General features: G+C 54.6%; 1 protein-coding gene across 1 annotated transcript; it reads right to left on the minus strand.

Annotated features, from left to right (window-relative positions):
* Positions 1 to 426: 426 nt before the first annotated feature.
* Positions 427 to 20,921, minus strand: EPS8L3 (EPS8 like 3). The gene is made up of 19 exons (XM_007169451.2): positions 20,866 to 20,921; positions 11,980 to 12,033; positions 11,757 to 11,821; positions 9,861 to 10,019; positions 9,427 to 9,576; positions 9,283 to 9,338; positions 8,728 to 8,867; positions 8,525 to 8,640; positions 8,130 to 8,262; positions 7,983 to 8,044; positions 6,507 to 6,581; positions 6,038 to 6,186; positions 2,979 to 3,060; positions 2,709 to 2,743; positions 2,021 to 2,204; positions 1,707 to 1,835; positions 1,329 to 1,402; positions 908 to 1,040; positions 427 to 656 (listed from the first exon to the last, which is right to left on the minus strand). Exons 1-19 carry the CDS (start codon positions 20,879 to 20,881, stop codon positions 645 to 647), a joined length of 1,824 nt encoding a protein of 607 aa, XP_007169513.2. The 5' UTR covers positions 20,882 to 20,921; the 3' UTR covers positions 427 to 644.
* Positions 20,922 to 24,641: the final 3,720 nt, after the last annotated feature.

The following is a 24,641-nucleotide window of genomic DNA, read 5'->3' on the forward strand; positions in this document are numbered from 1 at the left end:
ACTGTCAACCCCGGTACTCCTTGCTCCTGTGAAGTGTTGTGCCCTCAACTGTGCTGGGTGCCTTGGAATATACTGGAAGAAATGTACACAGAAGGATAAAGATGTTGAGTATAGCCTTATTTTGGAGTTTGTTTAGAAAGTAAGGAGAGCTTGGACCATAATTCTGAAATTCTGGCTCAGCTCCAGTGAATTCCCACTCACATTCAAACAGTCTGGCCCAGTGATGGATGTAGGCCTGCTGCTGTTTCATGCCCAGCGTCCCAGCTCTTCCTGACTCTCTGCCTTTGGCCTCCATCAGGGCCAGAGGAAGCTGCAAGAGAGGCGCGTGACAAGCTTGAAGATACTTTTATTGGGGAGGAGGGGGACTAAACAGAGTCCTGACAAACCTAGGCTTAAGTGCTCCAGGCTCAGGAAAGAGATGCAATAAATAGGTGGCAACTGCAGAGAGCTCTCAACACAGCAAGAAGGGGCACTATTTGTCTCAACCTCTGGGCTTGCTCATCTTCTTTGCTGTGTGAGCTGGGGTGTGGGGTTCGCTGCAACCTGGGGGCCTGAAAGAAGAATTCTTGGGGCTCTAAAGAGTTATCAGATCCGCCATCTTGCTTGTGAGAAAGTCTTGGTCTTGGAGGTGTTTGAGTTGCTGCCTAAGGGTTCATCTGAGGAAAGAAAAGGTTGAGGTGAGGCTGGTGGCAGGTGAGGGACCCCAGAGCTGACGCCAACAATCAGCTAGGAGCTTCAAGGCATGCCTGAGCACATGAAATCAAGCTCCTGGGGAACTGTCCTGTGGCCAGACCTGACACATTGAGTGCCACCCCAGGGTTGGGGCTGCTGGCTTGTCCACCTGACACTCTCACTCAGGGATCATCCCACATTTCCAGCGGGGGTCAGGATCCCAGGGTGGCCTCACCCCCAGCATCCTTCTGACAGCCTCCAGCCGTGCCAGGACCTGTGGGGCCTCCTGGGGACACAGCATCTGTAGCTCCCCAGGTCTCATGTGAAGCAGCTGGCGCCCCGTCATGGACCCGAGTGTCTTCACGGTGCTGGGAACAGAAACAGCAGAAACTGTCAGTGGTGGGGCGGAAGGACCCAGGCCTGGGTGTCTGGGTGGAGAAGGGGCTGTTTGGGCTTGGAGACTGGGGTGACAGAAGAATGCACGGAAAGGGTATCTGGAGGTCAGGGAGTAAGAGAAACATATTGGCTGAAACTAATTTCATAGCTCCTGAGGTTGAAGGGAGAAGTGCCCTGGAAGAGACTCTTGTGATGGGGAGGGGTGCCTGATTATTATCTGAGACGTTTACAGAGGTAAAGCCATGGGACTTGGCACTCACACAGTGCAGAAGTTCTCTGCCCGCAGCCAGGCTGTGACCTCCTCGGGCCTTGAGCTAAGTCGAAGCCCTGGGGCCTAGAATCAGGGGAAGTGGGGGTCAGAGGCCATTTCATCTCAGAGCCACCTACAGCCACCATCATCTGGGTCCCTTCTCTGGGCTTCCATCAGATCACTTGTCTCACTCCATGGTTCGCTTGTCTGATAGGCACAAGGCTTGTTCTCTGCTCTGGTCCCACGAATAAACTCAGGATACAGTAAGCGTGTGATAATACTGATTAAGTTGAACCGGGACCATCTCCTCCACTTGTCACTGAATCCTCCCTGCCCCCACCTCTGACTCAGGCTTTATAGCTTCTGAATAGTCTAGGCTGGGTAGTACCCGAAGGGGTGACTCGCTCTGGCTTCCAAGGAACCCCGACTGCAGGGGCAACAGGATGTTGCTGGGGATGTAGCCACTCCGTCCCACTTCATTCTTCACCAGCCACCACCGCTTGCTCTGGTCCAGAACCTGCCAAGAGTCACTCCAGCAGTGACCCGAGCCTCTGTCCGACCAGCCTTGCCCCTCCCCGACCAGGCTTTCTCCCTCCTGGCCCTTCCCCACCTTCTCTCTCCCTCTCTAGGCCACCCGCTCCATGCTCCCAGCAGCTCCCACCAACCACCACCTCCTTTTATCAGCTCAAGCCCATGCCTCACCTCCAGTACCTCTCCCCGGAACACAGTCAGTTCCCGTGGGTTCCTAGCTTCAAACTCATATAAGACTTGCATTTTCAGGGCTGGCTTGACAGGTCCGGGTCTGGAGGGCACTGGGTGGGGTCCATGGTTGTGTGTCTCCTCTTGAGCAAAGTGCAAGTTGCTCCCTAACCTAGGGCTTCCCCCACTACCCCCAGAGACAGAGTCAGGATGGCTGGAGAGTGGGGCCTCAGAGACTGGGCCCCTGTTTCAGCCCCAGAGCCCCAGATATCCCCCCGCCTTGGAGTCTAATGGTGACTTTTGGGCTTCCACAGATTTTGAGGGCAGGTCCTTGTTAGGTGGGCTTGGAGTGTGGGTTTCTACAAGCAGAAGGGGTCTGAAATGTTGATTTCTCAAGACTCTTCCAGCAGTGGAATTTTCTGTATCTGAGCTCTCCTTTGAGCACTTAATACTCAAGCTCTGGGAAATCAGAGGTATGTGTGGGGAGTATTGAAAGAAGAAGGGGTTGGAGCCTAGGAAGGTAAAAAACTGCCTTTTCACCCAAGATAAGGGAGGGGTGTGCCTGTACATGTACGTGCCTGGCTGAAAGAGAGCCCAGAGGTCAGTGACATGTAGAGTCCACAGATCCACAGGATCAGCCCTGTCCCTCCCTCCCCAGAACCATATGGTCCTGACTAAACCCAGGGCATACCGGAAGGAAGTAGAGTCTTGGTATCTCGAAAGTGCCTGTAGAGGCAGAACAGAGTAAGAGCAGGATGTCAGCCAGCGTGGTGGTAGGGAGGTGGGGTGTGAGACCACAGACCCACCTGCACACAGCTGCCTCATATCCCCTCACCTGTCTGCCCACCACACAGAACCCACCTACCACTTAGGTGTCATGTGACCATGGTTTGGACTGAGATAGTGGAAACCAGCCAGAGACTAGGGCTTTGAATAGGACTCTGTGCTAAGCTCCCCTTACCTGGTAGGAAGGTTCTGGAATCTGCCAACCATCATAGAATGTGGGTTGGTAGGGCAGGGGCTCACTGCCTGTCCAGTTGGCCCTGGGGAAAGAACAAGGCTGAGTCCACTCTGTGCCAGGCTGTGGGATGTGGAGAGGGCAGAGATGACAAGGCGTAGCCTGGGGAATCTTCTAGGTAGTGGAGGATGTGGCCCACGTGCACTGATCAAAGGCCCCAGGACACCCACATAGGAGCGAACAGCTAAGCATGTACAAATCCCACAGTGCAGGTATCCGTGGGCCAGCCTCACCTCGGCCCGTGAAAGTGCAGACATATCAACACCAGAAGAGATGAGTACTTTATCTCACTGATGGGGGGTTTGAATGAAAGTGGTAGAACCGCAGAGCATTAGGGCTGGAAGACCCCCACGGGGTCTAACTGGTTATAGTTCCCCAGCAGCAGATCTCTTTCTTTCTAGCGGGTTAGTATGTGGAACTCCCCCTTGTGATCACAGCAGAGCGCTCTGGCTGGCTCTAGGGTGGGAGCTGGTACTTGCCATTCAGCCTCCCCCTCACCCATCACCTAGCACGCAGGAGGAGCAGCACAGTTTGTGGTCTCCAGTCATGCTCTGCTTGCCGGCCTGGGGAATGCCAAGTCCCCTCTTCGAAGAAGTCCCCTCCCTACGTCTCGGAAGCAGAGGTGAATGCTTCCTCTTTGCATGCTGCTGAACTCCAGACACCCTGGATTATTGCTCCTCTCACGCTGAATTGCACATGATTCTCACATGTCTGTGTTTCTTACTTATGTTGAACTCCTTGAGAGCTGTATCCATAGTACAGTGCATGGGACACAGGAGGCAGCTAATTTATTCAACGGGGACAAGTAAATTATTCCCCTTTCTGAATCTTTTTTATTGGCTCCTTTTCTTTGCCCTAAAAACATGCTCAAGTCTTCCCTTGACTCTGTTACTGTGCCTTTTAAGCTGTCATTCTATTACCTTATCTTTGTCCAGTTTTTTGAGGATGTGTCCATATGCCCTGCCTACATTTCTTTACCTCTGGTTCTTTCATTATTCCTTGCAACCTGACTTTTACCTCTGCCATTACTCTGTTGAAACTAGTTCTTCTAAAGTCCTGATAATCTCCTGACTGCCAGATCCAAGGGCCTTGTATGGTCTATATCCTTCTGGATTACCACAGAATTTAGGGTTATTTATAGTTTGGGGTCAATTTGCCTAAAATCAAATAACCTGAATAAAATTTACCTGAAATTTAACTATTTTGAGAGTTTTTACAACTCTTTAGTTATTCTATTTTCTGTGTTTCTGTCTTTCATTTCATTCATTCGTTCATTTTTGGTTACTTTAAGAAATGAGAAAACATCTTAGGCCACATCTGACTTAATTTTATATTTAAAATAATAAACAGAGACAGAAAATAGAATAGAGGTTACCAGGGGCTGGGAAAAGAGAGGAATGGGTACAGAGTTTTGGTTGATTGTTTAATGGGTACAGAGTTTCTGTTTGGGATGCTGAAAAATTTCTGGAAATGGATAGTGGTGATGGTTGCACAACATTGTTAATGTACTTAATGGCATTGAATTATACACTTAAAAATAGTTTAACTAACTTTTATCCTATGTATATTCTACCACAATAAAAGAAATTGATTACATTAAGTTATAATTTATGGCTTTAGATGAATTGGACACAAAAATCCTTTAATGGGGCTGAATTGGAAAAAGAAAAACTGCTCATTAGGCAAAAAGAATCCTAGAACCACTGGTTTTTTCCCCGTTGATTTCTCTTTCTAAAACCCTCTTCTTGGACTTCCCTGTTGGCACAGTGGTTAAGAATCCGCCTGCCAATGCAGGGGACACGGGTTCGATCCCTGGTTCGGAAAGATCCCACGTGCCGTGGAGCAACTAAGCCTGTGCACCACAACTACTGAGCCCACGTGCCACAACTACTGAAGCCTGCGCGCCTAGAGCCTGTGCTTCGCAACAAGAGAAGCCACCGCAATGAGAAGCCCGTGCACTGCAGTGAAGAGTAGCCCCTGCTCGCCGCAACTAGAGAAAGCCTGCATGCAGCAACGAAGACCCAACACAGCCAAAAATAAATAAATAAATTTATATTAAAAAACCCAACCCTCTTCTCTCTTGGTTTTCATGCTTCTGCTTTTTTGTTTCTCCTTTTAACTCTCTGGAATTTCTCTTTGTCTCCTTAACCCTGTTTCCTTTCACCACCTTGAAGTTTCCCCAGGCCCTTCTCTCATGGGGAGAGCAGACCATGCTCGTTAAAGTGAGCTCTGGGGCTCCCACTGCAGTGCTTACCTCCAGGTGGCCCCAACTATCACTTCTGTACTGACTGTTCTCAAACTCTTGTAGCCAGGCCGGACCTCTCCCCCAAAGCCCAGGCCACTCTGTCTCTGCGAAGTTTCCACTGACACCTCAGCTCAGCATATCCAAGCTGGTTTCATCCTCCCCTCCCCACAGCTCTCATCAATTTGGCCTTGCCGCCCAACTGCCCATCTCATGGTTCCACCCGCGTGGAATATCTCTTTCTCTCTTAGCTCCTTGGCTGGTTGGTTGCAACTCTTATTGATGTTACATTTGCAGCATCTCTTACGTCAGTAATTGTTAAAATCTGGGCAGGAATTGAGACAGAGTTTTCACTTTGTCCTTGACAAAAATGAGAAAAATTTTAGTAGAAGGTTGCCAACTCTCCTTCCTTGGGAAGAATTGTTCTTTTTTTCTGAAATAATGCTTCCCTTCAGTGGTGGGTGATGGTAAGTGGTGGTTTTGTTTTGTTTTGTTTTCATTGTTTGTACTTAGCCTAATTAAAAGTTGGACACTCCAGGTAGTCCTTCAATTTGTTTTGAGATATTTCATAGAATAGAGGTTACCAGGGCCTGGGGAGTGGGAGGAATGGGTACAGAGTTTTGTTTAATTGTTTAATGGGTACAGAATTTCTGTTTGTTTTAAGACACAATGTAGAGCCTGCCACCTCCTGCCCTGTGTGTCCTGCCCTATGCCCCCATGTCCCTTGCCTCTGATTCATTCAGGCTTTGTTGTCACTTACTGGCTGGTGGTCCAGGCTATGCCCAGCCCCTTCCAGAGGTTACTCTCAGGTGGGCTTAGACAGGACTGCAGCAGGTCAATGGCCTTGGTGGTGAGGAGGGGTGAGATCACTTGGGCTGCTAGGCCAGGCTCAGGGCACTGCTCCAGGATCTGAGGAGGGACAGAAGGTTTCAGGAAGTCTGGGCTCTTGCAGGGCCAGACAGGAGTGGGAAAGGGCCCGGGGTCCCTGGCTTCCCACTTTTGCAATACCACGTTGCCCCAGGCCTGCTCCTTGCTGTCCCCATTGGTGTCCTTGGGGTCAAGGACAGTGCATAGTGGGGATGGTGTCTTGGGGTCAAGGAGAAGAATGTGCTGGGGTGAGCAAGGGGGAGACCCACAGACTCCCTCTGCCCCCTACCTCCCACCCTGGCCTCTGTCTGATCTTAACTTCAGCAGGTCCCTCTGCACCACCCTCTCCTCCCCCGACTCACGGAGTTCAGAGTTTGGAAGAGGAGGTGTACCAACACGGGGCCGCTTGTATCCTGCAGCATCATGGCCAGCTTTCCCTGAGGACACAAGGCGAAACCTGTTACCACCCTTCCTGCCACCCTACCTTCACCAGGACCCCAGGGCCCCATTGTTCTGGGCCTTGTTGGGGAGCCTGGCATTTCTCCAAAAGTCCCAAGGGTGGGGAGGGGTGGTTCCAGGGGAGAAGCTGGAGAAGCTTGGGAGCTTGTGTCCGTGAGACAAGAGAGGAGGGGACTGCTGAGGTGGGGCGGGGGGAAGGGCTGGGGAGCTTGTGTCCGTGAGACAAGAGAGGAGGGGACTGCTGAGGTGGGGCGGGGGGAAGGGCTGGGGAGCTTGTGTCCGTGAGACAAGAGAGGAGGGGACTGCTGAGGTGGGGCGGGGGGAAGGGCTGGGGAGCTTGTGTCCGTGAGACAAGAGAGGAGGGGACTGCTGAGGTGGGGCGGGGGGAAGGGCTGGGGAGCTTGTGTCCGTGAGACAAGAGAGGAGGGGACTGCTGAGGTGGGGCGGGGGGAAGGGCTGGGGAGCTTGTGTCCGTGAGACAAGAGAGGAGGGGACTGCTGAGGTGGGGCGGGGGGAAGGGCTGGGGAGCTTGTGTCCGTGAGACAAGAGAGGAGGGGACTGCTGAGGTGGGGCGGGGGGAAGGGCTGGGGAGCTTGTGTCCGTGAGACAAGAGAGGAGGGGACTGCTGAGGTGGGGCGGGGGGAAGGGCTGGGGAGCTTGTGTCCGTGAGACAAGAGAGGAGGGGACTGCTGAGGTGGGGCGGGGGGAAGGGCTGGGGAGCTTGTGTCCGTGAGACAAGAGAGGAGGGGACTGCTGAGGTGGGGCGGGGGGAAGGGCTGGGGAGCTTGTGTCCGTGAGACAAGAGAGGAGGGGACTGCTGAGGTGGGGCGGGGGGAAGGGCTGGGGAGCTTGTGTCCGTGAGACAAGAGAGGAGGGGACTGCTGAGGTGGGGCGGGGGGAAGGGCTGGGGAGCTTGTGTCCGTGAGACAAGAGAGGAGGGGACTGCTGAGGTGGGGCGGGGGGAAGGGCTGGGGAGCTTGTGTCCGTGAGACAAGAGAGGAGGGGACTGCTGAGGTGGGGCGGGGGGAAGGGCTGGGGAGCTTGTGTCCGTGAGACAAGAGAGGAGGGGACTGCTGAGGTGGGGCGGGGGGAAGGGCTGGGGAGCTTGTGTCCGTGAGACAAGAGAGGAGGGGACTGCTGAGGTGGGGCGGGGGGAAGGGCTGGGGAGCTTGTGTCCGTGAGACAAGAGAGGAGGGGACTGCTGAGGTGGGGCGGGGGGAAGGGCTGGGGAGCTTGTGTCCGTGAGACAAGAGAGGAGGGGACTGCTGAGGTGGGGCGGGGGGAAGGGCTGGGGAACTTGTGTCCGTGAGACAAGAGAGGAGGGGACTGCTGAGGTGGGGCGGGGGGAAGGGCTGGGGAGCTTGTGGGGAGCCACATACCAGGAGGTTGAAGCTGTACTTGATCTTCTGGAAGCAGTCGATGTAATGTGCCTCTGTTATCCCTACAGAGAGAAGTGGGAAGGTGGCGAGTCACAGATCATCCCAAAACTCTCCCCCCACTCCTCTCCCCTGGCCCTCAGCACTCACCCCCCTGATTCTTTATCTTTTTCTTCATCTTTTTCTTCCCCTGTCTCTTCTTCTTACGACGGGTGTTTGACTGGGCCTCCTTCAGCTTTCCCATGAATAGCTCGATGTCGCTTAGGATGTGGTTCAGCACCTCCTGGACCCCAAACAACCCATGGCCTGAGTGGGCAGTTAGGCCCACCCTGGAACTCACAACCCTGACCCCCCCGCCACCTCCTACCACAAGCCTGAGCCTCAGGCCCAGCCCAGGGTCTGACCAAGGCTCCGTGTCCCTCCTCAGCCCAGGCCCTGCCTTGGTCACCCTGGCACCTGGCTCGTTGGGGTGAGGGAGACGACTGGTGTCCTCCCTTGGGCCAGGACCAAAAATCCTCAACGATCCCAAGACAATCTGCAGTTACCTTATCCCGTTCTGGGTCCCCAGGGGATGGGGACCTCCTCGAAGGAGGCAAAGTGAAGGCACTTGACTGTTGGATGCTGGAGTGGTGTGGCAGGGGCCTTGGGGTTGGCGGTGTGTCTGCAATGGGAGGGGACCATGGCCCAGAACTTCTTTGATCTTTGATGGGAATCCTCTCCTCCCACTGGCCCCCACTCCCAAACTTACTGTGCTCTGGGGTTGTCCAGTGGTGCTGTTCTGGAAGGGGTCCACACTCCAGAGGAGGTACCTGCTCCTTAGGGATCGGCCTTTCCAGGAGAGGCCCCCTGCATCTGTCCTGACCTGGGCGAAGGGCTCCGAATCGGGGTCTGTGAGCACATGGTGGGGACACAGCTTTGACAGGGTTCTTGGGACAGAGGCACTGCCCACCCTTCTGCCCCAGGACCCGAGGGTACCACTCCCTGTCTCCAGGAGCCCGACCAGCCCTGCTCCCTGGTCTCCATCTGAACCCTTCCCTGACTCTTCCCTGCCTCATGTGCCTGCTCTCTGGGACCAGTTCATCCCACATCAGCCTCGGAGGCCAGCCTCCAGAATTCCCTGGGACCAGCCCCAGCCCCTTCCCCATGCCCATCTGTGCCCTATTTCAGCCTGGCCCCTCCCCAAGTCAATGACTATGTTATTGGGCCACAGGCTCCTGGGCTCCCCCAGATGTGGGGCAGGATCTGGCCCACCCAGACCTGAGCTCTGAGGTCCTGCAGGTGGGCTGGGGCAGAGGCTGCCTACCTTTGCTCTAGCTCCTCCTCCAGAGCCTTCTGCAGGCTGGTCTTCAGTCGCTCTGCCTGCAGGAAGCAGCAGTCAGACAGGCTGGGGATGGGGGGTCAGGGAGGAGTGGGGGCGTGATGGTTGTTGGATTCCACACCTACTCACCCCCACTTCCTGGCACTGGAAAAGCAGAGTGCTAGTGGCTCGCGGGCCTGAATCCTGCACAGTGATGGACAGGACAGAGTTGTAGGAGCAGGTGTTGAGTGCCACGTCCATGACCTTGATGCTGTCCAGGCAGTAAGATTCCAGTTCCTCCTGGGCCAGGCAGAGAGGTCAGCTGTGAGGTCACTGAGAGCCAGGCTGACTCCTGGGAGCTCCTGACCTGGGTTGCTCCACCCTTCTAGTGGTCTGGGGTGGGGCATCGTCTCCCCTGACCCTGTGCCTCTGTCCCCCGTGTCTTCCCAGTCCTGGGTATGTATTGTGTACGGGAAGGGGTGGTTGCCGTGTGGGACGCAGATCGATGGTGTTCATGCCTGGTGCTTGCTTTCCCACGGCCTGGGTCAGCTATGATCCCTTGCGGGGAATGGTGGGAGGCTGACCTTTGTCTCGATGTCCAGCAGCTGGAGCCAGCCATCCCTGACCTGCAGGAGCAAGTCCTGGCTCCACACCTGGCCCTGAGCATCCATTTCCTGCAGCTTTTGCAGGGCATCCTTGGGCTCCTGGACTCCCTGCGTCCCCAGCTTACATGTCAGCAGGTGCTGAGGGGAGAGGAGGAGATGCAGGACTCGGAGAAGGTTTGGAGAAGGGGAATCACAGGTGGGAATGAGCAGGGCTGGGGGCTGGAGGAAAGGCAGCAGAGGGGGAAGACATGTCCCTGGCCTCCTTGTTGGGAAGTGCCAGGCAATCCCTATAAAGCAAACTTCAAGGGCCAGTGTGAGGGCCAGAGGCAGTCAGGCTAGGATGGGGCCCCCAAGTCAGGATCTGATGGGCTGTAGGAGGGGGTTTAGGACTCTGGAGGAAGGACAGTCATGGCCTTTAACAGTCCAGGCCAGCTGAGGGGGCTAGATCGTGGTAGATGTGGGCTTCAACTACCCAACAAATAAGTCTGAACTTCTCTGGGTGGGATATATATAGGATGCTCAAATTCTGCCCCTGGCTTCCTCTGCCCTCTTTGGAATCACCATCCCAGCCTGGTCCATCTCCTCCCTGACCTAGCGTTCCTGTCTCCATGCCTTTTCTCATGCTGTTCCCCATGCCCAGAAGGCACGTCCCACTTCTGCTAATCCATCACCTCCCAGTCTCTCAGGAAGAAGTCAAGCCCCCCTTCTCTCTGATTCTTGCCTGGAGAGGTCCATACTGACCTCTGTCTCCACTCAGGCCCTTGCCCCCTGCTAGTCTGATCATTCCAGCAGTGTTTTTATCCTTGAGGAGACCCCTCCCTTCTCTTATCCAAACACTGCCTTCACAGGTCACAGTCCTGCCCCTCACCCTCCCCACCAGGCCCTTGTTGGGGGGAGGTCGTCTGCCTCCTGTCCCTTGATCCCACCACGCTGCCCTCTGCATAGCTCCCAGCTCCTCTCCCTGTTCACACGGCTGGCTTATTCAGGAGCTCTGACATCATGAGCAAATGCCCTGGCATCCTGAACATGCCTCCTCTTGCTCTTGCCTGCTAGAACTAACCGAAGCCGGTTCCTAACCCCCATCCCTCCGTGAAGCCCAGTGCTCCTGGGCCCAACCCAGCTGGCTGGGGGGCCCTGACCTCTGCCGCCCTCTGGAGCCTCCAGACGGTTGCTCCAGCATCCCTCGCTGCTTCTTCTGCTTCTTCTCCGGGAGGGCCCTAAATCTGCTGCTGCCCAGGGGCGGTTTCTACCCCAGACCTTCGACCTGACCTGGTGTCTTCTCTTCTCTGCCACACCCTTCCAGTCTGAGCTTTCGCTGTGGTGTCAGCAACTCTCCAGGCAACTAGATGTGGCAGAGCCAGTGTTGTCTTCCCACGCAGGGCCAGAGCTTCCATTGTAGGCCCTAAGCTGCGCAGGCCTGCCCGGGGAGCTCAAGCCCAGAAAGCTCCGCTCTCACACAGTGGTCCTTTCAAGTCCTCACACAGGGACCGCTAACCTCACACATTCCTTCCTCCAGCTGTGCCAGATCCTGGGCAAAGAGCAGTTTCCTGGGGCAGGGGGTGGACTGGGAGACAGGGGGGGATGGGGTGGCGGCAGGTGCCTCCTGACCTGTCCCTCTGCTGCTTTTTCCTGCCCGGGGATAAGACGTCCACCACCTCAACCTCTAGCCTGGCCTTCCCTGCCCATCTTCCTTCCCCACATTTAGCAGATGCTGTTAGGCTTGCTGGGCCCGAACCCACCTGCTCTGACTGGGTCAGGCCATTGGCTTCTGTGGCAGAGACTTATCTCAGATGTCTGTTTTTTTGTCAGGGCAGTGGACACATGGGAAAACTTGGGTTGAATCAGGAAACTGTCTGGGGCCCCTGGGTTACTCACCTCCACCCTGAGCTGCAGGTGGGTGGGCTCTGAGGTGAGATTCTGCAAGTACTCCTTCCGGTGCACTGCCGTGGCACAAAGCAAGGATGTGGGGGCAGAAGAAGGAGGTGAGACATATACAGCAATAGGGGGTGGTGAGCATGGTGAGGGAGAGAAGGGAGGGCAGGGGGTTCAGGGAGCTCAGTGGGAGGGAATGGGAGAGGGCACTGGAGGGACGGCTTACAGTAAATGGCTCTGCTGCTGGGCCGGGACATGTTGACGCTGCTGAGATGACTCGCTAGAACCCAAAATGAACGGAAGAGACAGCAATCAGGGCTGGGGAGAGGGATACCGGGGCAGAGCTGGGTGGGAGAGCTGCTGTTGCAGCCCATCCCTGACCTGGGCCTGAGGCTTGGACCACAGGTCTTTCTGGATCCTTCTCCAGACGTACCCTCTGCTGAGGAGCCCTCCGTCTTGGCTGGGCCTTGGAGACCCCCAGGCAGGCTCCCAGTTTCCCATTATTTGGCCAATAAAGCTCATTCCAATGGGCTCAGGAAAGCTGGGTGGACAGGACCTTGGGACCAGATCCCATCCTGGGCCTGAGTGTAAAAGATGCCAGATGGGTGTGCCTAGCTTCTGGAGGGAAGGAATTAGGGTCAGCAGCCTTCCGTGCCAAAGCAAGCCTCTTGTCCAAGCCTGTTTCAATTCTGCAAATTAGGAGGAGGCCAATGTTGGCTCTTATGCTGGGGACCTGCTCAGGAGGGGTGTGTGTGTGTGTGCATGCACATGCATTTGTATGCACGTTTATGATGGGGCTCTGTAGGATGTGTCAGTGATCTGCACTTTCCTGAATGTCTTACTAAATCTTCTGTCTCTTTGCCTTTCCATCCTCTGAACCCTCTGCTCAGAGGCCCTCCCCACACAACCCTTTAAATTCCAGCTCAACGGAATAGACATTTTCCCAAAGAAGCCATACAGTTGGCCAACAGGCACATGAAAAGATGTTTAACATCACTAATTATTAGAGAAATGCAAGTCAAAATCACAACGAGGTATCACCTCACACCTGTCAGAATGGCTATTAACAAAAAGGCAAGAGAGAAAAAAAAGTTGGTAAAGAAGTGAAGAAGGGCTTCCCTGGTGGCGCAGTGGTTGAGAATCTGCCTGCCAGTGCAGGGGACACGGGTTCGAGCCCTGGTCTGGGAAGATCCCACATGCCGCGGAGCAACTGGGCCCGTGAGCCACAATTACTGAGCCTGCGCGTCTGGAGCCTGTGCTCCGCAACAGGAGAGGCCGCGACAGTGAGAGGCCTGCACACCGCAATGAAGAGTGGCCCCCGCTTCCCGCAACTGGAGAAAGCCCTCGCACAGAAACGAAGACCCAACACAGCCATAAATAAATAAATAAATAAATAAATTAATTAAAAAAAAAAAAAAAGAAGTGAAGAAAAGGGAACCTCGTGCACTGTTGGTAGGAATGTAAAATGGTGCAGCCACTGTGTAAAACGATATGGAGACTCCTCAAAAAATGAAGAATAGAACTACCATATGATCCAGCAATCCCACTTCTGGGTATTTATCCAAAGAATATGAAATACACACCCCTGTGTCCATCATGGCATTTACAATAGCCAAGATATGGAAACAACCTTAGTGCCCATCAACAGATGCAGGATAAAGGAGATGTTGTATATACAATGGAATTAGCCATAAAAAAGATGAAATCTTGCCATTTGCATGGACCTTGAGGGTGTTACGCTAAATGAAATAAGACAGAGAGAGAAAGATAAATAACATATGATTCCACTCTTTTGTGGAATATAAGAAACAAACAAACAAAACAAAATATATGAACAGACCAAACCAAACGAAAATGTAGATACAGAGAACAGAGTAGTGGTTACCAGAGGAGAAGGGGCAGGAGGGAGGGGGAAATGGGTAAAGGGGATCACTGTGTGGTGATGGATAGAAATTAAATTTTTGGTGAAGAGCATGCTATAGTGTATACAGAAGTAGAAATATAATGTTGGGCACATGAAACTTATACAATGTTATAAACCAAGGTTAACTCAAAAAAAAAATCTAAATAAATAAATAGATTCCAGGTTAAGGATCACCTCCTCAGTGAAGTCCTCCTTGACCACCCCACTCCATCCTGCCCATCATCCTAACGCCACACCAAACCTTGTATGTTCCTCTCTAACAAGAGCAGCCACCCTGGTTAGTGCTGTGAGCCTAATGCCAAGTGCCTTATAAACCTTATATCATTTAATTTTCACTACCATCGCTTATACTTCCTTGATCCTATGTGCTGAGCACTGTTCTACAGATGTTACCCCCATCAACTCATTTAATCCTCAGAACAACCTTGCTGGATGGGTTCTGTTATTATGCCATTTACCAGATGAGGATGCTGAGGTTCAAAGAGGGTAACAGGCCTGAGATCTCAAGTAAGTATTTGATAGAGAATGAACCCAGCCGTGTCTGACTGCAAACTCCATGCTTTAACTGTCTATATATGTGCCTCTGTCACTGGGCTGTGACCTCCTGAGGATGGACTTATCTTGCCACTGCTGTCCACACAGCGCCTTCCTGGCATAGAGGAGCTCTAGAATATGTATATGTTGAAACGGAATGGAAGTAAATGAGGTGCGTGTGTATGTGCAGGGTGGGGCGGGAGTTAGCTGAGTGTGTGGGTCGAGGGACTGTGTTACTTTAATGATGTAAGTATGCATCACGAATAGGGTGTCAGTTCCGTGGGTGTCCGTGCATCTGCGTGATGCCTCTGAGTTGTTCAGAAACCCTGGAATATCCTGGGCAAAGTGTCAGAGAGCAGCCCACACCCCTGTTACTAGGACTGTTATGAAAATAGCAGAAGATCTGATAAGATGACTCAATGCTGGGGAAACGGTTGCTAGTAAACAATTAAGGGATTGTGGCTAGGTCTCTGTTTTCCTTGTTTGGGAGGAACCCTTTCCTCTCCAAGGGTAAGGGGGTACTAAAATTCTGCTCTCCCTCTCCCCAGCTGCACCTCTCAGACTGCAACACTTCCTGCTTCTAGATCCAGAAGACAAAGAAGAGAAAATGAACGGCGTTTCGGTTAGCTCCCCTCCCTACCCACCAGCCGCCTCACACAAGGATGGTCCCTGTGGGTCTCTGTGGGCAGGTCCAGGGAAACATCTGCTGCTCAAGATCCTGATGACACAGGAAGGGGGTGGGGGGATCCTCAAGGTGGGGGTGGGGATGGGGGGATGAAAGGTGGGGGGTGGAGGAGTGGGGGCCTCCTTGCCCCTGGGAAGGGGGGATCTGTGGCAGCCCAGTTTCCCCATTTATCCCCCAAATTTAGGGACCTGGAGCAGGGAAGGGGTTCGTGTCTGCATCACGGACCCTGGGAGAAGCAGCCCAGAGATGCGGCTGGAGCCCTGCCCTCCCTGCCCTGCTTTCTGGCCGGCTAGCCCTTGGCTGAGTCCCAAGCTCTTCTTAGGGCCTCTTGTCCTGGCTACATCTGACAATGGGCAGGAGATCCCGGCCTGGGAAGCCTCACTGAGTTGCATCCACCGCCCCGGCATCCCCCGCGGCTTGGCTGGGCCCTGATCTCCCCGAGGGCCAGTCCCTTACCTGGGTCCCAGTGAGGCCTGGTGGCTGGTCCCCCCGAAGGGGCAGTTGTTTGAGCTGGTGGTCCGGCGCTGGTGGCGGGAAGGCAGCGGCTTCTCTGCTAGAGGCGCAGCCACAGGCAGAGGCCCTGTGACAGGTGAGCCCCGACTGCGCAGACGGGTCTTAACGCTGGTGAGGCCATGAGGCAGCCACACCCGTGCTCTTTGGACTCTGATGGGTGGGAAGGCCTCCTAGGCCACCACCTGCCCAGCACCAAAGCCTGGGCCTGTGGCAATGCCTGCGCCGACATGTGTCCCAAGCTTAGCCCGACTCCTGCTTCCCAGCTTCCTCCTCTGCTTGCCTCTGCCATTAGTGTGTGGCCCCCTCTTCCCTCCCCCTTTGGGTACCTCCTCTGAGGCCCCAGGTCAGCAACAGGCACCAGGGCTGGGACCAGAAGGAGAGGGCGCCCATGGCTCGGGAGAGTCTGGCATCTGTGGTCAGGGCACAGGCGGCTGGAGGTGGGCCCCAGGCTTGGGGGCAGCTGTGGGCTGGCACGTGTGCCTGTGTGTGCTGCGCATGCGGGTTCGTGTGGGTTCGTGATCGTGTGTGCCCAGGTGGTACCTGCAAGCAGAATGTGGAGTTTGTGAGAGCAGATGAAGGTTGGGGACCGGGACCACCATGGGCATTAGGTGGAGGGATAAGACTTCTTCCTAGCAGGGCCCACCTCATTCTGCCCTTTCTTCTTTCCCCTCTGAGCCAGCAGGGAGCCCTCCCCCTCATCAGTCTTGCTCTTCCGCTCTTCCCTGCCCTCCCTTACCCCATGCCCTCAGACCTCTGGTTGAGCCTGGGTGGCTTCAGCAGAGATAGGAAACTGAGTTCTGCCTCTGTGTCTATTCATGAACCTACCCAGTCCTCGTGCTTCATGGTATTTAAAAGCCTTCCTTGGCACCCAGGCTGCCTGCCCTCTGGGGGTTCACAGTCTAACAGGGGAGGTAGGGTGTAAACAGGGAGTGAGGCAGGAGGGGAGAGGAGGGAGGGAAATGCCCGTGTCCATGTGGCGGTGGGTCTCGTGGGCAGAGACCTGGGCCCTGTCGGGTTAGGATCTGTGCTGGAGAGCCCTGTGGTCTGGGAGCAGAGCCAGCACGCCCACCCTTCGCTTCCTTGGGTCCATTCCAGGAGATCTCAGCCTCCTCCCCTGCCCCCACTCCAGCCAACACCGCCTGGATGGCCTGGAGTCCAGGAAGGGGATCCTGGCCAGGGGCCTTCCCCACCTAAGAGAGTCTACCGGGCAGCCAGCTTTAGGGGCCCAGGGATCAGGTGGCTGCTGAGCCAGCCCCCAGCCGTGGCCACATGGGACCAGCTCTCCTGACCTCCCTGGCTGTTCTGTTCCCTGGGTCTCAGCCTCTTGGTCCTTCAGCTTCTTTCCAGATAGGACAGCCTGTCCCTTCGTTGCCTTCCCCAGTCCTGGCCCCAGCCCCGGCCCAGGTGCCCAGCCAAGACTGTGTCTCTTACTCAGCTCAGGCCAGGCCCTGTCCTTCCCACAGTCTTCTCCCCGTTTTCACATTCAGGGGCCAGCACAGGTGGCACTCTCATGGAGGATGGGGGAGGGGGCTGGGGGAGGGGCGCAGCCCACTGCAGAAATCCATGTGAAATCTTCAGGTGGAGAAACAAAGAGCTCCATCTGCATCCTCAGCATCTTGCATCTGCAGGGGCCTGTACGAGTACCCTTGGGAGCAGTGTGGGTCTCCTCAGACAGGAGCCCTTTGCAGCTTGGGTGGGGCTGGGCCTGGGGCTTCTTCAGTGCCAGGCATTGTGGAACCACTCCAGGGAAGAGGAGCATTAGGAGAGATGGAGAGGCCAGGCCCCTCATCCCTGGGGACTGGGGGACCAAACAGATGCTTCTGCACAAAGAAAGCTCCAAGTGTCAAAGCAATTCTTTGGCAAAGTAATCCTGGCTGGGGCACCAGGAGCCAGGACACAGGTGGGAGGGGAAGGGATTAGGGACTCATTTCATTCATTCATTCATTCACTTATACATTCACTCCACAGCTATATACTGAGGGCTTCCTCTCTGCCAGGCACTGTGCTACATGCTAGGGACACCTTGGAACTCAGCTTGAGTTCAGTGTCTCCCTCCAAACCACCCAGCCTCTCCTCCCATGTTCTCAGCTCAGCAAAGGCACCGACACCAGCCAACCATCCAAGCAGGGCACTGGGGCCACCCCAAGTCCTCCCTTAGCCCCTGTACCTGGCCCATCACCCATCCTGTGGGTCCCATCTCCTTAGCAAGTTTGTACAGATCCATCTTCCTCCCACCCCACTGTCAAGGCCTGAGTCCCCACCCCCCGCTTGTCAAATTGTCTGCCTGTGACGGTGCTGGAGTCTCCTACCCTCCCTGCCTCCAGTCTTGTTATTAGTTCCCCTCCTCCTTGCAGACAGGGGATCTTCCTTAACTGGAAATTTGATCATTCACTCCTCTGTCTAAAGCCCATCACTAACTTCCCGCTCATCTCCAGATAAAATCCAAATGCCTTATCATGGCACTTAAAAAAGATGCACAAATTTATTAAAACTTGAAGATATCTAACAATTTATTGGATAAATTCTTATTAATTCTGGGAAACCTAGAAGGTCCAGGAATTCAATTTCAAAGGATTTAGAAAGAATTCCTTCTAAAAGCTTTCACTATTACATTCTTTGTTAAACTGGGACTTGGATCACTTTGGGCATCATTTCGCCCCTGAACCGTCGCCTTGATAAATTAGTCAGCAGCAGCGCATGAAATGGTGGCTAGATGAGAGACTCGTATTCTCTCTTACCCAAATGTAGCAAACAGCGCCATAGGTCCTACTTAATGGAATAGGAACTTCATCAACTTCAGGCTCCTGCCTCTGATTATGGCCTTATCTCCCCCTACTTCTTGCCACTTGTACTTTACACTCAGAGAATGATTTGTGATTCCTAGACACGTCATGCCTTGGTACCTAGCTACCTGCTGTTCTCTCCGCCCATGGGAAAAGCCCACTATCCTTCGTGTCTACCCGTAAGCTCTGCCTCTTCTGGAAGCCTTCCCACTGCCTAAGACTGGTGGGGACTCTGGCCCTGGGTTCCCAGATGCCTTGTACACACGTCCCTCCACTACTGCAGGTGTCACCTTGAGGGGTATGTGCCCATCAGACTGGAATGCCTGAGACCCCAGGGCAGTTTATTGCCACAGTCTATAGAGGAGAAGAGGACCTGTGGACAAATGCATACACTGTGGCATCCCAGGCACAAAGGACCATACTCTGTTTGGGGGCATCAGAGAAAACTTCCCAGAGAAGGGGATGCTGGGGTCAGTGCTTAAAAATCATGTAGGAGTTTGGCCCAGCAATGAAGTGGGAAGGGAATGCCAGGTGGAAGGAGTAAAAATCCTGTTGGATGGATGGGTGAAATGGAGTATTAGAAACTGGGAATGGTCAGAGTGTGTGTGTGTGTGTATGTGTGCACGCATGTGTGTTTGAGTATGGCAGGCAGGTGGTGGCAGGTGACAGGGGATACGTGTGTCTTTATCATCTGGTGTAAGTGGAGTCACTGAACCCTTTTTTTTAAAAAAAAATTAATTAATTAATTAATTAGGCTGCGTTGGGTCTTCGTTGCTGCGCGCGGGCTTTCTCTAGTTGCGGTGATGGCGGGCTACTCTTCATTGCGGTCTGCGGGCTTCACATTGCAGTGGCTTCTCTAGTTGCAGAGCACGGGCTCTAGAGCGCGGGCTTAGTAGTTGTGGCGCATGGGCTTAGTTGCTCCATGGCATGTGGGATCTTCCTGGACCAGGGCTGGAACCCGTGTCCCCTGCATTGGCAGGTGGATTCTTAACCACTGCGCCACCGGGGAAGCCCCTCATTGAAAGCTTTTGCATAAAGGTGTGACAAGGATGCAGCTGGTCCCTGCCTCCCGGGAGGGCCCTGCCACTTGCTGGTTCTCAGGGCATAGAGAGAGGCTGCTGAGGAATGGGGGGTAGGGATGGACCCAGGTGCACAGGTTTTAGACTGAAGGGGTCAAGGAGCCCCTCCAGGCTACCCTGGCCTGACCCGGGAAGCAGGCCTGGGCTTCTCGGAGATTCCAGAGCAGACCCTGATCGGTAGGGGGGATCTCTGGAGGGCTCTGGGGAAAGAGAGCTCTGCTTTCATGAAGAGCAGTGAGGGAGATAGGCCAGGGCTCTGGTTATTTGGGGAGAGAGGCCTATTTGTGGCTGAAAGGCCTCCAGCGGTGGGGTGCCAGCTAGGAGCACCTCAGGCTCGTGGAACTGAATGCCAGAGCAGCGTCCAGCCCGAGCTCTGGCTGGCTTCCTTCACAGACGAGGCACGGCCTCCACGTCAGATTGGGGGCCTGGGGCCTGAGTCATGGTGGTCACGACCAGGGGCTGGTGCCTGGCCCCGGGGCTGCTGGGAGTCACAGAAACAGACCCCATCTCTGCTGCCCCCTGTGCTGGCATGCAGGGCAAATTACTTCTATGAGCCAGACAGAGTAAATAAGAGCGATGACATCCCTGCACTTGGAGCTTACATTCCAGGGGTAGAAGAAGCAGACAGATATAGAGTGGGGTCCAGGGAGTAGCTGGACGGGCCGACCTCACTGGGAGAGAAGGGGCCTGAGCCAGCGGAGGATCCCGCGCACACGGCCTCTGGCCTGGTTCCCCGGGGCAACTCTGCTGTGCTCCTCACCTCCACCTCCCTCCCAACAGAGGCCGAGGAAGGAAAGGGGTCTGGCAGCAGGAGGGGGCTGGGAGGGGGTGATCTGAGGGCAAATGGTCAACTCTGTGGGGCCTGTGTGGTGTCGGAGGATTAAGTTTTGAGGAAAGAAGGCTGGGCCTTAGGTGCTCCTAGAAACAGCCCCATCCAGGGACTGGGAGACTGGGCTTAGAATCTCAGGCCTGCCCCCATTTGCCTAGCTCACCCTGAGTTCCTCAGTCTCCTAACCCCCCAAGCCTAAAGCCAGTTCTCAGGCCTTGTTTCTCCTTCCTTCTCCTAACTGTCCATGGCAGCAGGATGTTCTTCTAGATGACAATCTAGATGACATTCTCAGTACCCCTCACCCCACTTCTGGGCAATTGGTTCCGCCTCCATATCCAGCCTTGGATCTGTTGGGTGACACTCCACACATGCCTCCTCTTCCCTCCCCTCCATCTTGCATCCCACCCCTCATCCAGGGAGGTAGGTGGTCCCAGGGGCCCAGATTCATCCAGCCTCCCCTTACCCAGACAGCCCTGGCGGAAAGGCCCTCAGGGACGTCTGGAAAGCTCTTCACCAGAGGCCTGAACCTTGGACTGTGATTCAGAGCAGGCTTCCAGAAAAGCTGGCGTAAAGAGGAACCATGGGTCAGGCCGGGGAGGGCTGCTTAGGAAGGCGCAGTCTCTAAGAAGGGCCTGCCCTTGATGATCTCAAGGGAGGGGACGGACATGGGCCCAGCTCACTGCCCCAAGAGGGACAGCAGCCTGGGTCGCCCTCCCTGGGCCTGACCTGGCCGCCTGTCATGGGTGTGCAGGGGAGGGGGCTCACCCAGCGCCTCCGTCATGCACGCCTGCTCCTGTCTCCATTTCAATCCACTGCCCAAGGCGACCACAATGCAGCCATTCAAAACCGCGTGTAAAAGTCTACTCAGTGATGCGCGGGAAAGTTCACGGTGCAGCATTAGATGGAAACAGCAGGCCACACGATGGTAGATACTGTAAGATCCTAGTTTTGTGAAATAAACAAAGAAGTACATAAATTGAAATCATACAAATGAAAACATAGAAAAAATCTAAACAAAACTTGTAACCATGTAAATCGAAACAGAAAACATTGCCATTGTAAATCTAAATATAGAAAATGTTCATGATTTTGTATTAGGTGAAAAAAAGCTTGTTACAAAATGGTAATACTCAATTTTGTAAAAAAAAGAGTTGTAATCACGAAAATCTAAACATAGAAATAAACGTCAGCATGTGAATCTAAACATTTATTCGGCATCCATTCTGTGACAGGCACCTATCTGTTGAATGCTCACAACAACCCTTTGAAGTAGGTTCTGTTATTTTCATCTCCAAGTTAGATAGGGAGAAACTGAGGCACAAAGAGGCGAGAGGTAATTTATCCTGGGTTACAGCCCGGAGATGGCAGGAGTGCCATTGGAACCTATGCAGCTTGGCTTGAAGAAAAGGTACTAAAGGAAACAATGTCAGTTATCTTTAGGGCTTTTTTGCAGGGGGGCTTCTATGTGGTTTCTTCTTTGTGCTCTTCTGTATTTTCCAACTTTTCCCCAAAGAACACGTTACTTTTATAATCATTGTCTCTCCATTCCTTCTCCACCCCACGCAAAATAAATGGGAATTCTTAAAGTAACAAAACAACACAAAAATGTCCCAGGAAGGTGCTCCTCCTGCAGCCCTGGGACACAGTCCTGCCCAGGGGTGGCTGCTGGTGGGTGAACTCAGTAGCCTGGGGCCCCAGGAGGGCCAGCAGGAGGGCTCAGCCCTCCCCTCTGCGCCGTGTGGTCCCCGAGGGTCCCGAAGGCCTTGGGCTGTGCCCCTGAGGAATCTCAGGTCTCTCCACGGAGGCCACCCAGCGCTTGGGCTGGGGCCAGGCCATACCCTGGTTGGCCTTGAGAGGTGTTGGACATGCTGTGCTACCCCTCCTGAGCCTTGGGGGGGGGATGGGTGGGAGCCTAGGGCCAGCTGAGCAGTCTCCGTGGTTTCTTGGCCCTCACACCCCCGCCACATAGTCCCACCCCACGTGGCTCCTCCACAAGAAACAAGGTGCCCTTCTGCAGCATCCAGCTGCTATTGGGACCCTCTTAGTGATCAGGGCCTCACTACCTCCCCAGCAATGCAGCCCATGTGGGACCCTCCACAGTCCAGAGCAAGGGCCGCCGAGCCAGAAACACTCAGTGTGAACGCTAACTCTGGCTCTTAACTGTGTGGCCTTGGAACCTGAGTTCGCTGAACTTCAGGTTCATGGTTCGTCCAAAGGGCTGATGATGACTGGGAGGATTACACAAGACAACATGGGTCACACGTCTGGAGTAGGGGAGGGGCTCTGTAAATATGCTCCCCAGCACTGGCCTCCCTGTAAGTCCTTCTTGCTGCTCCCAGCTCTCCCTGCAGAGCCACACAGAGCAGACCCGATACCTCCAAGATGTCTGTTCCCTGGCAGGCCTTCCCCAGCTCCCTCAGCGACACCAGCATAGCACGGTGCTAGGCAGGCTGCCACCTTGGTCTCTCTAGAGCACTGTCTCAAGTACCTGGCTCCGTGGGAATCCCTGGGAAGCCTGGTTGAACATACAGAGTCCTAGACTCCACCCATGGAGAGTCCAGGAACGAGTCCCAGAATCCAAAGTTTTGCAGTCTCTCCAGCGGTTCGATGGGAGCCAGTGGGCAATGTCCTGCCTTAAGTGTGTCAGCCAGAAGAGACCAGTGCTAGGCTGCTGCCTGACCAGCTTGAACCTGAGAGGCTGTCCTTCTGGCTGCTTCCTACCCTCCCCACTCAGTCCCCCCCGGGTGTATCCCGTGGGGTGCGCCTGTGCCACAGACAGGCAGCATCTTTCCAGAGAAGAGTCCCACCATGCTCTGCTCTGAAACCGGACAGCAGCTCAGGCCGGAACCCCAGCCTGCCCAACTCTGACCCAGAACATTTGTCCAAAGAGAGGCCTGAGCGCCAGCCTCACTGGGCTCCCAGAATGAGCCTGATCAGCCTGATCTGTGGCTGCACTGCCCTCCCCAGCAGGCTGGCAGGGCCGTAGCCTTGTGAGAAGAGCACAGAACTCAGGCCACCAAAGACCCTGCCCTGAGAGGCCTGCCCTGGATTCCAGAACAAGCCTCAGAGGGAGGGGCCAGCTGCGGAACAGCCAGTGGGGGGCTGCCCCTTGGCCTGGGACTGGGATCCAGAGGCCTGCAGAGAAGATGCTGGGCTTCTCCAGCCCTGAGGCTGACCGTGTCCCAGGGAGAGTGTGGACAGCTGCAAGGCTCCAGGGGGAGCTGAGCCCCAGAAGGGCAGTGGCGTCTGTGACTCAGGGCAGGCACCCACTGTACCAGGCCCTTCAGTCCTCTCAGAATGTGGTCCCCTGGGCTGGAGGGGGCCTTAGGGAGACCCACCACCCCTTAATTCCTGGCCCTCTGAAACACTCCCTTGGAGAGTGTGCTCACAGTCAAGGCAGTCCCTGTTCCAGCCAGCCAGCCCTGACCGTTAGAGCATTCTTCCTTAGGCCAGTGTCAGGCCTGCATTCCTGGAACAATCACCTAGTGTGTCTCCTCTTTTAAGGAAAGCTCTTCACATGTTAAGAGATAGTATCACGTTCTCCCGGAGCTGCCTAAATAGTCATCAGTGCCTGAACCCCTGGGGGCAAATTTAACTCTTGGAACCTCAGTTTCCTCATCTGCAAAATGGACACAACCATGGCTACTACTTATTGAACGCTTGCTCTGGCCTGACACTGCACTAAGCATGTCCCACACCCTGAACAGTGGTGATTTAGTAAGAAGTTTTCCTCACCCTTGGCCAGCCTCCCAGGCCGAGCTCCGCGCTGGCTGGGAAGAGGTGTGGGCTCCCTCTGCTGGTCAGTAGGTGAATTGCAGACAGGAAAGGCGAGGACACGGTGGAATCATAGGCAGTCTTGGTGAGTGGGACCTCAAAGGTGGCCTGGCCCCGCCTGGTATCTTACAGATGAGGAAACTGAGGCCAGGGCTGCCACCTCATTGAATGAAGTTTGCCTGCATGGCCTCTGGCTTGGGGAGCTCCCCCGCCTGCCCCCCCACAGGGAAGCTGGGCAGTTCAGTCCTAACGGGCTCCCTGACTCGTCCACTGCCCCGCACCTTTTTATCCCATCCACCTCACTCAGTCTGGGGCTGCCCAGAGGAAGCGCAGGAGCTTGTGTGGCGGGGAGGACACAACTGGGCACAGACACAGGGCAGAGGCTGAGGCCCCAGTTATGCCGTTCCACCAGCAAGCTGCAGTTCCAGGGAAGTTCCTGAAGGGCAAGGCAGGGGTCAGGAGGGGTGGGTTGTGGTGTCCATCCAGAGAACACCATCCCTGGGGAGAACAGGGGGCCCAGAGGGCTGGGTCTCCCAGCCTGTACCCCTCAGGGACACAAGTGGGAGCTTCAGGGACATCTATATCCTGCTTGTTAACAAAATTGGCAGGTGAGGCTCAAAGGGGCTTCCAGTTAGGCCCACTAGCAGACTTGGAAGATTCTGGAAACTTTGCAGCTTCTCCATGTTTGCCATTTATAATAGTGGCTTTCATTTATTGAACATCTCTTTGCCAGGAGCTGTGTGATGTGCTTTATGGGTATCATTATT

The sequence above is a fragment of the Balaenoptera acutorostrata genome, chromosome 1, assembly GCF_949987535.1.
Source record: "Balaenoptera acutorostrata chromosome 1, mBalAcu1.1, whole genome shotgun sequence".
Taxonomy (NCBI): Eukaryota; Metazoa; Chordata; class Mammalia; order Artiodactyla; family Balaenopteridae; genus Balaenoptera; species Balaenoptera acutorostrata.